The sequence below is a fragment of the Oenanthe melanoleuca genome, unplaced genomic scaffold (assembly GCF_029582105.1).
Source record: "Oenanthe melanoleuca isolate GR-GAL-2019-014 unplaced genomic scaffold, OMel1.0 S125, whole genome shotgun sequence".
NCBI lineage: Eukaryota > Metazoa > Chordata > Aves > Passeriformes > Muscicapidae > Oenanthe > Oenanthe melanoleuca.
Window position 1 is genome coordinate 16,337 of NW_026612774.1, and position 14,646 is coordinate 30,982.

The window sequence follows — 14,646 nt, forward strand, 5'->3', positions numbered from 1 at the left end:
ACAGCGGCAGGAGACGCGTCTGGCTCTGCTGTCTGTGCCCACTGCTGGCGATCGGAGTCACCCCACCTTGTTCTAGGGCTGGGGACCAGCTCCTGTCGCTGTCTATCGCAGAGAGATCCCAAATTCAAACCCAGATTCTTCTGCGAGACAGAAGCACGAGTTCAAACATGGATTCTACCAGAAAAGGAAAGGCCACAGAAGGAAAAGGTGAGGATAGAAAGGAGCTGAAAGGCCTGAGCCAAATGGAAAAAAATCCCACCAGTGTTCAGGGGAAATTGGTCCATGGTGGTCAGTGCTGTTCCTATGTCAGAGTTGGTGGCTGACAGCTACAGGTGATCCTGCAAGGACGCCCATGGCATCACAACATTCTGTCATTAGTTTACTCTGCTTTCTCCTTTTTGACAGTAGCCAAATCACTCATACTGCCACCCGGGTCAGGGACTGTGGCCACAGATGACCACAAATTGGACATGGTCACAAGATGCAAGTCCTGTTTCTTTCTTGGCCATCAATGTTGGGTGTCCCTAGAGATAAATTTCCTGTTCTTCCTCTGCTTGGTGATCTGGTCCAACACTGAGGATGATATTATGGCGCTATAAAAGCACCAGCAAGGCCTGCCTGCTTGCTGAGAGCTCTTTGAGCTTTGCAGAAATAGCAGTCACAGCTGTGTGGGTCTTTATTGGGTATTCACAAAAGGCCACCATCAAGAAGAAATCTTTCCTCCCCTCATTGAAGCTTTCCACCTTTCCCTTCAGACATGATAACTCAAGAGTGTTCAGAGGAGTTAAACACATGATAGATGCATGAAAAATAAAACATAGAAATTTTCTCAAGAAGCCAAAAGTCCCTCTAGAGTTTCAACCATTGGAAATGCATAGGGTATGATAAAAGGAGGAAGGTCATCTAACTCACCTGTTTCTTGTGAGCAGGGCTCAGGCTCACACAGAGGTAAGGTGGGAGCTGGGCCGCTCTCTGGCAGGAGGAAGGGTCTTGTGCCAGCCTGGAGAGCCTGTGCCCATTGCCAGGGAACAGTTCTGCCCTGCAGGTGCCCCTGCCATGAGCTGTGCTGCTCCCAGTGCCCCGTGGAGCTGTAGGGCTGCTCAGCTGTGGGGCAGGGAGAGGAGCAGGAGGCTGCATGTGCAGCTGAGCCATTGCTGGAAAGCACAGGGCTCTGGGCTCCTGCTGTCCCAGGGCAGCCCAGAGGCCAGGCTGCTCCCCTGGGAGCTCTGTGCAAGTGGCTCAGGGTGTGGCCCTGGCCTGCCTCAAGGGGCTGCTGGCAGGAGCATGTTTCCCTGTGCAGCTATTTAGAAGTTTCCAGGAAATGTGTCCCATGCAACATGGAGCTTCAGATGATTTCAGTTTGCATTATTTTATGTTATATTTTGTGTCTCCACTTTGCAGCTCGGACTGGCTATCCTCTTGCCAAGAGGTTTCCCATGGCAAATCCCTCTATGCTCCTTCCCTCCAAGCCCTTGCCTCCCATTCAGAAGAGCTCTCCTGCTAGCAAGCCAAACAAGATCTGCAGCGGAGAGCAGGAGAATGGGAAAAAGGGCACTGGCTGTGATGACAACCTCAGAAATAACAAGGAGCTTCATTCAGAGGGAACAGGACATAAGGTAAGGAGACCAAGCTTAGTCCTGATCACTTCAGTTTCAGCTTATACCCTCAAGGCAGAGCTCAGAGCCTTTTTTCCTTTGATGTGAGCCCAGGGAAACAGCTGAGACAAGGAAGAGTTCAGCTGGACACTGCACTTCAGGCTTTCTTTGCAATGGGGGTGTAGTGCAGACTTCACATCCTCAGCATGTACCAATAGGAGGAGAGGTCCTTCAATGGTTTCTGGGCTCTGTCGTGCCTCCTGCTCTGCTTTATAGCTGAAAAAGCCCAAACAAGCAGTTGGAGCAGCTCAAGTTGTTCCAATGTGGCCAAGCAATCCTTCTACATTTAGTAACCTACTAGGGGTATCTGTGAACCATGTCTATGTCTTGGTGGTGCTTTCTGTCAACCCTGTCTGCTTGGGATGGAAAATGGTGTTTGCTGAAACAGGCAGTCCTGCAAAGTCAGTTCCAGGTTGTCTCAGCTTCTGAGTTGTACAGCCATGGCCTTCTGCACAGCTGTCTCTGATGTTATTGCTAGACTTCATCAGCTTCTGGGCAGCTGTGTGCCCTGGCATGGCTTTGTCCAGAGGGAAGGGATGATGGGAGGTGGCCATGGGGAGAGCAGCCCAGAGCCCAGGCACACGATTGCCTTTGCAGCAGGGCCAGCACCTGCAGTTGTTTTGGGTTTGCTGTGGGGTGCAGGAGGAGGCAGATGAACAACAGCTTTGGTAGACAGAATGTCCAATCCAAGGCTTGTGTACTTGATGTCAGCCTTGATGAGAAAGGGCCCAATGTATCCCTGACAGGATCTGATCCTTTCACTGCAGTTGGAGCAGGTCCTGATTTGGCTCTTTAGCTGTGCCAGAAATGATGGGATAGTAGGCATGGGTGTGCATCTGGCCCCAGTGCCTCCACTCCCCTTCCTGGCCATGGCATGGGGGCCCTGGAGAAACCTGGGCTGGCAGAGACCTTCCAGAGAGCAGCAGGGCAGGGAGCTCTGCTGAACTTGCTGGATGCCAGTGAGCCTGAGATGCTGGAGGTATGGGAGCTGGGGAGCAGCGAGCATCCCGAGAGCTCAGCAGCTTCTGGGCTGAAAGGCTGCTGGGCAACTGTAGGAGGGAAGGCAGCAGCAGAAGGAATGAGGGGCTTGAGAAAAGCAGGTTTTGACATCCTGCAGAATGGCTTTGTGGGGACGTGGCTGGAGATCAGCAGTGGCTGTGAGGTGCCTAAGGGGCAGGGAGAGAATAGTGATCTAAACCCATTCCCATACCATCCAAAAGGCCAGTGGAGGCAGTGGCACCCATGAACATACTGATGCCAAACACGAGGATTCCAGCTGGGAATGTAGCCACCCTTCCAGAACTGTTAGCATGAGGGGAGAGGTGCCAAATCTGGGACATGTGCTCTCCCCCACCACTTCCCTTTCCATTCCCCATCCTGGGCCAAGCTGCTCCATCAGTTTGACTTGTCTTTTCCTGCTAGGTACCAGTTCAAAGCATGGGTAAATATCTTGAGCCATGAGTAGGGGCAAGGCTGGATGCTTCATCTGAGCACTTTGTTCCACTCTTGCCAGGCATCCTTGCTGTATTCCCGTGGTGGGGATGTGAAGAAGGGGTCATTGGGACTGCCTGTGATCCCCCCTATCCACAAGGCAGTCCGTCCCTGTGTTGGCAGTGCTGCAGGCTCTCTGCACAGCCCTCTGCAGCTGGATGTCCAAGAGTCCCAGGAGATGAGGTAAGGCAAGGTGTCTGCTGCTCCACTGTGCTGTTCAGCTCGCTCTTCCTGCCTCGTGAGCTTCTTTTGCACAGTCAGCTGTCCCGTGTATTTAGGCAAATCTCTGTGTATTCCCCATTTTGCCCATCTCTGATGATCCAGCTCAATGTCAAACCCCACACCATCTGTCCCAAGAGCAGAGGTGGTGGTGGGGAAGAGGAGGCAGGGCTTAAGAGCATCTCAAGATGGGTCCTCTGCTGGACTTGTCTATTGATTCCCTCTGTAATGTTTGTGATGTCATTTGGGAACTGTATTGCATGGGTCTGGATCCTGAAGATCACTGAATACTGTGATCCTTGACTGTCAACTTCAGCACCCACTAGAATATGTTTGGACAAATACTGGCTGCTGGGGAAGTGTCTGCAAATTTCAGTGCTCCTTCTGTAAACCTCCTGGGTAACTTTTCTCTTCCTGGGTCGGCACTGTGGAATTAGATCCTAGTTAAATTTTGGGATGTAGATGTATAATCCAATCAATGTTTAATATTTATATCTGGGATTAAAAGCAAAGAGGAAAGGTCCTAGAGGAGAGTTAGAAGACTGTACCTGATGGAAAGACATTGGATTGGATATGTGTGAGAAAATGCAGCTCTCAAGCTTATCCCAGTGATTACAATAAAGGAGTCACAGAATTATCATTCCAATTGAAAAGCATAGGTCTCAATATCCTTGCCTAGCAGCTGATTTGGAAAAACTCTTTTTATTTTGAAAGAGCAAGGAGGTGGAATATCCCTCTCAGGGCACAGCATTGCTCTGACCACATGTAGCACGAGACTGGCACCAGTGGAAGGCACGAGCAGGCAAAGTCAAGCTTTGGCAGCAGTACCAAAGCAGCTGCCCTCCATACAGACTCGTGGCTCAGCTTAGCAGCTCTTGCTGCTTCAGAGAGGCTGTAGGAGCCACTTGGCTCCAAAAGGAGAGACAGCACGACTGGGGAGTTATGATGCAAGTTGAAGAATGACTGCTGTGTTTTTGCTGGAGCTTGGCCAGCTCTGTCTAGCTGCAGCAACTGAAAGCTTCAGGACAAGTAATCAGCTTTGAGTTGTGTTGAGTTTATGTGTTGCATTGTATCCTTCATCAGAGTGACCAAGCTCTAGGAAGGTTTGTCTCCTTTCATGCTACACCTCTTCCCTCCCTTCGCTTTCTCCCTCCTCATATGTTCTTTTGTCCTCCATTTTCTCAAGGCCAAGATCCAGCAGCAGAAGCAGAGAGAGCTCTGAACATGCAGGTAGGTACAGGGCATGTCTGTCCTAGAATGACCACTGGAGTATTGACTCAGAGGTGACATTTTGAAAGCCTGGTTAAAAACCATTCTTTCAAAAATTTCTGTAAATTCATTTTGATGCCTTGATGGGCTCAGTGGACACCTCCCAGAGCCCAGTCACTGTGAGTGTGCTCCAGTGGTGCAGTGAAAATTCTTCCAGTGTGAAGTGTTGAGTGACAGGGGCTGGAGTGGGATCTTGAGACCCTGGAAAAGCAGTGCAGGAAAAGGAAACATTCCTCTCCATCCTGCACATGGCTTTCATCTCCATGCAGCCTTTCTAGTGTCAAAATTCATAGGGAAAATGAAGGCATTTAGCATGAAATGAGAAATGTTCCCAGTGCTTTCTCCCTCCCTTCAGGGAGAAAACTGTTCCTTGGGGCAGTTTCTGAGCTGAACTCTTGGAGAAGTGAACATGATTCATGGACATTGTCGGGTTTTGCACTGGGAGAAAGAAGGAAACCTCCTTGAATTTTCCAGTTAAGGAGAAGGAGACTTCCAAATGGATGCAGCCTATGCAGGGTCTGAGTTTGTCATGCTGTCACAGCACAAACCCAAAGCCACCTATGGCAGGTTCACGATGACCAATCTCTTGCCCGACTCTCTCTCTCTGGGTCAGTGTTGCAGGCTGAGGCTGGCGGAGGAGATGCCTTCTGCCTTGTCCCCTGTCCCTGCCTTGCCTGATGCCTGACAAGTAGAATTGTGCCAGACAAAATGCAGTCTCTGGTGCCAGGTCAGCCAATGCTTTCAAGTTGAAAGCCTCAGTGAAAGTCTGTTGTTGTTCCTTTGCCATCACTGGTCGTGAACTGATAGGAGTGATGAGACCTGAAGAAATAATTTTGCTGATGCAGAAAAAGGGATCAGATCCACCAGTTCCTTTGCTGAGGGTTATTTCTGCCAAATCCTCAGTACAGCCCTTTTGAATTCCTTGTGCCAGCCTGGAGAGTGCCCTGCAGGTGCCCCTGCCATGAGCTGTGCTGCTCCCAGTGCCCCGTGGAGCTGTAGGGCTGCTCAGCTGTGGGGCAGGGAGAGGAGCAGGAGGCTGCATGTGCAGCTGAGCCATTGCTGGAAAGCACAGGGCTCTGGGCTCCTGCTGTCCCAGGGCAGCCCAGAGGCCAGGCTGCTCCCCTGGGAGCTCTGTGCAAGTGGCTCAGGGTGTGGCCCTGGCCTGCCTCAAGGGGCTGCTGGCAGGAGCATGTTTCCCTGTGCAGCTATTTAGAAGTTTCCAGGAAATGTGTCCCATGCAGCATGGAGCTTTAGATGCTTTAGGTTGGCATTGCAGCCTCTGTTAAATTTGTATCTTCACTTTGCAGGCCTGTCTCCCAACGGTACTGCCAAGAATCTTTCCAGGTCTCCTCCCTCTATGCTCCTTCCCTCCAAGCCATTGCCTCCCATCCGGAAGAGCTCTCCTTCCAGGCTGCCAAGCCCAGTGTGCAGTGGAGAGGAAGAGAGAGGGGGAAATGGCATTGGCTACAAAGATAGCAGTAGAAACAACCAGGAGCAGAGTTCTGAGGGAAAAGGACGTGAGGTAAGGAGACCAAGCTAAGTCCTGTGTGATAGATTGTCACTTTATGCACTAGTGATTCCTAGAGAGGCTGATCTGGAACAGACACTAGACAGAGTTAAAAGAATAAAGTAGGTATTTATTAAGAGCCCTTAAAAGGATACACCTTGGGGAGTAGAAGAGCCTGGCCAGGGCTACACCCAGGATGGATCCAAGATGGGTACTGCTCACAAGTTTCTACACTTTTATAAGTATTGCTCCATCAACATGTTGGGGTTAATTGTCCAGTTACAGCTTCAGGTCACAAAGTTCCATTGTCGTGGTTCACTCCCTTCACTTTGCCATTGTTTATTCTTTTTGGATATCAGTTGTCCTTGATTCTCAAGCTGGAAAAGGAATTTTGTGTTAAACTCCACTGTGAAGAGAACCTATTGACATTTAACATGAAGTTTGGAGTCCCACACCAATTCAGCACATAATGTGGGAAATGTGAAAGCTAAAACTTAAAGCATCAGTAGGAAGCAGTCTGAAAATTTTTCCTTTTATGTGAGCCCAGGGAAGCAGTTGAGACAAGGAAGAGCTCAGCTGGACACTGCACTTCAGGCTGTCTTTGCAATGGGGGTGTAGTACAGACTTCACATCCTCAGCATGTACCAATAGCAGGAGAGATCCTTCAATGGTTTCTGGGCTCTGTCGTGGCTCCTGCTCTGCCTTATAACTGAAAAAGCCCCAACAAGCAGTCAGAGCAGCTCAAGTTGTCCAGTCTGGCTGAGCAATCCTCCTGCATTTAGTAACCTACGGGTATCTGTGAACCATGTCTATGTCTTGGTGCTTTCTGTCAACCCTGTCTGCTTGGGATGGAAAAAGGTGTTTGCTGAAACAGGCAGTCCTGCAAAGTCAGTTCCAGGTTGTCTCAGCTTCTGAGTTGTACAGCCATGTCCTTCTGCACAGCTGTCTCTGATGTTATTGCTAGACTTCATCAGCTTCTGGGCAGCTGTGTGCCCTGGCATGGCTTTGTCCAGAGGGAAGGGATGATGGGAGGTGGCCATGGGGAGAGCAGCCCAGAGCCCAGGCACACGATTGCCTTTGCAGCAGGGCAGCACCTGCAGTTGTTTTGGGTTTGCTGTGGGGTGCAGGAGGAGGCAGATAAACAACAGCTTTGGTAGACAGAATGTCCAATGCAAGGCTTGTGTACTTGATGTCAGCCTTGATGAGAAAGGGCCCAATGTATCCCTGACAGGATCTGATCCTTTCACTGCAGTTGGAGCAGGTCCTGATTTGGCTCTTTAGCTGTGCCAGAAATGATGGGATAGTAGGCATGGGTATGCATCTGGCCCCAGTGCCTCCACTCCCCTTCCTGGCCATGGCATGGGGGCTCTGGAGAAACCTGGGCTGGCAGAGACCTTCCAGAGAGCAGCAGGGCAGGGAGCTCTGCTGAACTTGCTGGATGCCAGTGAGCCTGAGATGCTGGAGGTATGGGAGCTGGGGAGCAGCGAGCATCCCGAGAGCTCAGCAGCTTCTGGGCTGAAAGGCTGCTGGGCAACTGTAGGAGGGAAGGGCAGCAGCAGAAGGAATGAGGGGCTTGAGAAAAGCAGGTTTTGACATCCTGCAGAATGGCTTTGTGGGGACGTGGCTGGAGATCAGCAGTGGCTGTGAGGTGCCTAAGGGGCAGGGAGAGAATAGTGATCTAAACCCATTCCCATACCATCCAAAAGGCCAGTGGAGGCAGTGGCACCCATGAACATACTGATGCCAAACACGAGGATTCCAGCTGGGAATGTAGCCACCCTTCCAGAACTGTTAGCATGAGGGGAGAGGTGTCAAATCTGGGACATGTGCTCTCCCCCACCACTTCCCTTTCCATTCCCCATCCTGGGCCAAGCTGCTCCATCAGTTTGACTTGTCTTTTCCTGCTAGGTACCAGTTCAAAGCATGGGTAAATATCTTGAGCCATGAGTGGGGGCAAGGCTGGATGCTTCATCTGAGCACTTTGTTCCACTCTTGCCAGGCATCCTTGCTGTATTCCCGTGGTGGGGATGTGAAGAAGGGGTCATTGGGACTGCCTGTGATCCCCCCTATCCACAAGGCAGTCCATCCCCGTGTTGGCAGTGCTGCAGGCTCTCTGCACAGCCCTCTGCAGCTGGATGTCCAAGAGTCCCAGGAGATGAGGTAAGGCAAGGTGTCTGCTGCTCCACTGTGCTGTTCAGCTCGCTCTTCCTGCCTCGTGAGCTTCTTTTGCACAGTCAGCTGTCCCATGTATTTAGGCAAATCTCTGTGTATTCCCCATTTTGCCCATCTCTGATGATCCAGCTCAATGTCAAACCCCACACCATCTGTCCCAAGAGCAGAGGTGGTGGTTGGGAAGAGGAGGCAGGGCTTAAGAGCATCTCAAGATGGGTCCTCTGCTGGACTTGTCTATTGATTCCCTCTGTAATGTTTGTGGTGTCATTTGGGAACTGTATTGCATGGGTCTGGATCCTGAAGATCACTGAATACTGTGATCCTTGACTGTCAACTTCAGCATCCACTAGAATATGTTTGGACAAATATTGGCTACTGGGGAAGTGTCTGCAAATTTCAGTGCTGCTTCTTTTAATGATTGTAGTTGTTTACGTGCAGCACCTAATTTTTTTTTATCAGAAGTATAAACAACCTACTAAACCCAATCCAGAACTGAGTGGGAGTTGCAGAACAACACTCGCCCTGAAAACTACCTTTGGAAAGCATTTAGTTCCTGCGTGTAGTTGTATAATTCCCAAGAGCACTGTGAGTTGCCAAGTGTTTGAAATGAAATGGATCCCAAAGTAAATTTCATGAGTAAGTTCTCTGAGCTTTGGCCTCAGCCTCCCCTGTGGAATGAGATCCCAGATAAGTTTTGGGGTCTAGATGTATAATCCCATCAATGTTTAATATTTAAGTCTGGGCTAAAAAGCAAAGAGGGCAAGGTGCTAGAGTACCCCATGGTAAGATATTAGCTTGGATATCTGTGAGAAAATGTAGCTGTCAAGCTTATCTGAGTGATAACAATACAGAAGGAGTCACAGAAGTATCATTCCAATTAAAAAGCTTAGGTAGAGCTTTTCAAGTGCAATCTGAATATCCTTGTGTAGTGGGTCTAGTGCTGGCTAAATGCCAGCACACCCAGTGGAATACATTTACTCATGTTTCTTTTGTGAGATAAGCAATTAGGAGAAGGAGGGTAAAACAGGCAAAAATTTTAAAGTGCGACAAAAAAAATTTATTAACCCAAAACAGATAAAAAAAATCAGAATAAACCTCCAGAACACTTCTTCTGCCCCCTACCTTCTTTTGTTGCCCACTGACAATGTACAGAGACAAATCAGTCAGTTTACCATCTCTAAAACAGTCTTTCTCCAGTTCACTCAGGGAGAGGAGTTTCTCTTGCCATGTATGGATACTTCTCCACAAGAAACAGTTCTCCCGTGGCATTAATGTCACAGCGAATCAGGCACCCGGGAAAGGAAAATGTGCTCGCAGTGTGAACAGTCACTCTCGTACCTCGCAGCTATCCCACAGCTGCTTTCATGGGCCATGTCAGCTTCTTGGGGTGCTATTTTAATGATGAGCTGTTCTAGTATAAAACAAAAGCTCTCTTCATCCATCTCTGGGAACAGAGGCTTTTCTACTGCTATCACTGGGACAAGGTTTCTCATCTCTCTTTATTCAAGTTTCTCTTTGAATCAAAATTGCTTCAACATCTGCTCACTTCAGCACTGCTTCCTCTGTTCATGGCTGTGGTTAGAACGCTGCATGCCCCCAATGTATTTTCATGAGTTACAGGGAAAAAAGGGTTTGATGTCTCAATTATATCTTCTCTATAGCCTTACAAGAGGATTTCAGCCTCAGACTGAGGCATCTCCTCACATCCCCCCATCTAGAATTTTACTCGCTCTTCACTGACTTCAGTGTCCATGCTGCTGTCTCTAAGTGTCCTCACCTCTCATTTTTCTGATTCGGGAGACAAAGGGTGTTCCCAGGTTTGTTTGCTCTCAAGCTTTATCAACTTAAACAGTTCTCTAGAGTCCTGCAGCGCTGAAAGGTTGATGCCATCGGGCTGTGCAAGGCAGAGATCGCTGCCGTGCCTCTCGCTGCTGCTCACCTGGTTCCCTCGGCCCTGCGCAAAGCCGCGCTGGCTGCCGGCCCCGCCCTGCGCCTTTCCTTCACGCGGGGCGCCGAAAAACAAGAAAAGCCGCTGCTGCCGCTTTGTCCTTCTGTTCTCTGCATGGCTGCTGAAAGAACTAAACGAGCCAAGTTCATTGCGAGCCCTGCCGAGACACCACGGCCGCGCAGTCCTGGCAACGGGGATGGCGGCGGCCGCTCCCGGCCCAGGCCGCTCCTGGCCTCGGGGCCGTGCCCAGCACGGGCCGCGGGGCCACTCCCAGATCTGGTCCCGGAGTGAGCAAATTTCATTTGTGAGCCCTGCTGAGACAGTCCCGGCCGCGCCGACTGCGGCCGAGCAGCCCTGGCAGCTCCGGCCGCTCGCAGGGCCTGGGCAGTGCCGGTGGCCTGGGCAGTGCCGGTGGCCTGGGCAGTGCCGGTGGCCTGGGCAGTGCCGGTGGCCCGGACAGTCCTTGTGGCCTGGGCAGTGCCAATGGCCTGGGCAGTGCCGGTGGCCTGGCCCCACGGTGGCAGAAATCTCAGCCCAGCCGTGCTCTGACCTGGCCACGCAGCCGTGTGGGGACCGGCCGGTTACCTCCTCAGAGGCCAGAAGCCAAGAATATTTCCGGTGCTTCCTTCGTTTTTAAATGTGCTTTTCCACAGGGGCGTGATTAGCTCCTTCATGTGGTCTAACCAAATATAAATCCCCAAACTTACCCAGCTCAATGGCCCTTCCAAACCAGTCAGTTCATTGCCTCTGGCAGGTCCTAACAGAGAATCACCCCCCACCCCGATGGAAAACCAGACTTTTATTAAAACACTACACCTTGTGTAGCAGGTGGTAAAAGCCTTTCTCTACTTGAAAGAGCAAGGAGGTGGAATATCCCTCTCAGGGCACAGCATTGCTCTGACCACGTGTAGCACGAGACTGGCACCAGTGGAAGGCACGAGCAGGCAAAGTCAAGCTTTGGCAGCAGTACCAAAGCAGCTGCCCTCCATACAGACTCGTGGCTCAGCTTAGCAGCTCTTGCTGCTTCAGAGAGGCTGTAGGAGCCACTTGGCTCCAAAAGGAGAGACAGCACGACTGGGGAGTTATGATGCAAGTTGAAGAATGACTGCTGTGTTTTTGCTGGAGCTTGGCCAGCTCTGTCTAACTGCAGCAACTGAAAGCTTAAGGACAATTAATCAGCTTTGAGTCTTGTGGGTTTATGTATTGCATTGTATCCTTCATCAGAGTGACCAAGCTGTAGGAAGGTTTGTCTACTTTCATGCTACACCTCTTCCCTCCCTTCGCTTTCTCCCTCCTCATATGTTCTTTTGTCCTCCATTTTCTCAAGGCCAAGATCCAGCAGCAGAAGCAGAGAGAGCTCTGAACATGCAGGTAGGTACAGGGCATGTTTGTCCTAGAATGACCATTGGAGTATTGACTCAGAGGTGACATTTTGAAAGCCTGGTTAAATCCATTCTTTCAAAAATTTCTGTAAATTCATTTTGATGCCTTGATGGGCTCAGTGGACACCTCCCAGAGCCCAGTCACTGTGAGTGTGCTCCAGTGGTGCAGTGAAAATTCTTCCAGTGTGAAGTGTTGAGTGACAGGGGCTGGAGTGGGACCTTGAGACCCTGGAAATGCAGTGCAGGAAAAGGAAACATTCCTCTCCATCCTGCACATGCCTTTTATCTCCATGCAGCCTTTCTAGTGTCAAAATTCATAGGGAAAATGAAGGCATTTAGCATGAAATGAGAAATGTTCCCACTCCTTCCTCCTGTCCTTGTAAGAGAAAATCTTTCCTTGGGGCACGTTCTGAGCTGGAGCCTTGGACATCTGAAGGAGGACTATGGGTACTGACTGATTTTGCATTGGGAGAAACAGGGAAACTCCTGTGACAGAAAGTCCTTTTTGAATTTTCCAGTTAAGGAGAAGGAGACTTCCAAATGGATGCAGCCTATGCAGGGTCTGAGTTTGTCATGCTCTCACAGCACAAACCCAAAGCCACCTATGGCAGGTTCACAATGACCAATCTCTTGCCCGACTCTCTCTCTCTGGGTCAGTGTTGCAGGCTGAGGCTGGGGGAGGAGATGCCTTCTGCCTTGTCCCCTGTCCCTGCCTTGCCTGATCCCTGACAAGTAGAATTGTGCCAGGTCAGCCAGAGCTTTCAAGTTGAAAGCCTCAGTGAAAGTCTGTTGTTGTTCCTTTGCCATCACTGGTCGTGAACTGATAGGAGTGATGAGACCTGAAGAAATAATTTTGCTGATGCAGAAAAAGGGATCAGATCCACCGGTCCCTTTGCTCAGGGTTATTTCTGCCAAATCCTCAGTACAGCCCCTTTGGAATGACTCCTTATTGCTGATATGCAGGTGGATGGCTTAATGCAGCTGGGGAGAAGTATTGCTCAGCAAGTAAGGTGACGTTTTTGCAGGACTCATTCTCAACTAGAAATGCCCCTTCTCAGTAGACTTTGCAAGTCTCTCTTTTAGTACTGGCCAGAACATTCTGCAGGAGGAAAGGATCCAGTTTTAAGAATATTTTTCCCTCATTACTACTTTGCTGCCCTATGATTTTATGCTGTGTGAAGCCATGTAAAGAATGATTAGTTGTCTTATTTCTAACAGTCCTGTTGAAGAGTATTTCAGAATGACCTGCCCTCTGCTATTTCAATTAATCAAAATTTCATTTGTCAGTATTAGGCATAATATGAAATGTCTTGAGGCAGGTCATATTTTTGTTAGTTTTAGGTGTTTCTGCAGGAAAGAAGGCAGGGACTAAACCCCTCAAAGAGTGAAGTAGAGCAAAAGTGAAACTTGTGGATGACCACTTTATTCCCTTCTGTTAGAGGTTTGCAGATTACTGGGGATATCTAATGGGGAAAGCAAAGCTTTTTTTTTTTTTTTCTTTTTTTTTGTATAACACATGGTGCCATTGTTTGTGTACCAGCACTTCCTTGTTGTAAAGAGAAATAAACAAAATCCCTAAAATGAAAAACCCAAGTTAGAACTGAGTGGGAGTTACAGAAATAATGGCCTTGAAAATGACTTTTGACAACAATTACTTGCTAGACAGTGTCAAATTCTAGAGACCACCTGAGTTTCCAACCACTTGGAAGGAAAGGGATCCTGTACTAGTGGGGAGGCAATGGGCAACACATCAAGTCATAGAACCTTTCTCTCCTGGCTTGCCAGCTCCACACTGTTCAAGAAATTCAGCTGATACTAGTTTCATGAAATATAAAAAACAACCAATCTTTTCAGTAACTGAAATATGCTTTGAATTCCCCACCCATTAGATGGGTTGATATTACAGGCGTGAGTTAAATTAACTCACTTCTTCTCTTGTACCTGATCTACAGCACAAAGCCAGAGGACGAAGGGAAAGAGCCCCTGGTGTGTGATAGGACCTGGGATGCCTCTGTTCCCACGGAAACTGGCTGAATTGTTCAGCATGGAGACCTATGTGCGGAACCCCGGCGCTGGGAATGGAGGTCTGGGCTCCCGGCCGGCTCAGGGGGCCTCGGCCCAGGAGCCCCGGCAGGGGCAGCTGAGCAGCGCTGCCCCCAGGGTCACTGCCAGGGAGGAGGACAAGGGGAAGGGCCAGCAGGGCTCAGCCTCACTCAGAGGTAAGGTGGGAGCTGGGCCGCTCTCTGGCAGGAGGAAGGGTCTTGTGCCAGCCTGGAGAGCCTGTGCCCATTGCCAGGGAACAGTTCTGCCCTGCAGGTGCCCCTGCCATGAGCTGTGCTGCTCCCAGTGCCCCGTGGAGCTGTAGGGCTGCTCAGCTGTGGGGCAGGGAGAGGAGCAGGAGGCTGCATGTGCAGCTGAGCCATTGCTGGAAAGCACAGGGCTCTGGGCTCCTGCTGTCCCAGGGCAGCCCAGAGGCCAGGCTGCTCCCCTGGGAGCTCTGTGCAAGTGGGTCAGGGTGTGGCCCTGGCCTGCCTCAAGGGGCTGCTGGCAGGAGCATGTTTCCCTGTGCAGCTATTTAGAAGTTTCCAGGAAATGTGTCCCACTGAATGGGGAGCTTCAGTTGCTTTAGCTTTGCATTGCTGCCTCTGTTAAATTTTGGGTGTCCATTTAGCAGATCTGACTGACTGCAGTGTTCCCAAGGAGGTTACCCTGGGGTCAGTAGTTTCCCTGCCAACTTCTCAGATGCACTTATTTTCCATGATTTTGCCTTCCATCCAGAATTGCTCTCCTTCCTCAAAGCCTGTATCTAACTCCCCTTTCTTACTAAGCTGAGCATTCTGCAAAGGCAAAAAATATTGAATTACAACATTGGTTTATTCTACTTTGCTGCCACTTGTTTTTAACCTCTGTGAAGGTTAAAAGGTGTTATATAGAATGATTAGTTGTGTGAATTTTAACAGCTATGTTGGAGAGTATTTCAGAATGTGTTACATTGTTCTACTT

The 14,646-nt window shown here is 49.8% G+C and overlaps 1 protein-coding gene across 1 annotated transcript in view; it reads left to right on the top strand.

The window, feature by feature from the left end:
- LOC130266652 (uncharacterized) overlaps window positions 1-14,646 on the top strand; it is a 16,362-nt gene continuing 1,716 nt past the window's right edge. The window contains exons 1-8 of the mRNA XM_056515930.1: window positions 1-207; window positions 1,402-1,616; window positions 3,169-3,329; window positions 4,552-4,595; window positions 5,942-6,156; window positions 8,141-8,301; window positions 11,589-11,632; window positions 13,596-13,862. Coding sequence (XP_056371905.1) covers window positions 168-207; window positions 1,402-1,616; window positions 3,169-3,329; window positions 4,552-4,595; window positions 5,942-6,156; window positions 8,141-8,301; window positions 11,589-11,632; window positions 13,596-13,862 — 1,147 coding nt within the window. The 5' untranslated portion in view covers window positions 1-167. The remainder of the gene's footprint in view (window positions 208-1,401; window positions 1,617-3,168; window positions 3,330-4,551; window positions 4,596-5,941; window positions 6,157-8,140; window positions 8,302-11,588; window positions 11,633-13,595; window positions 13,863-14,646) is intronic.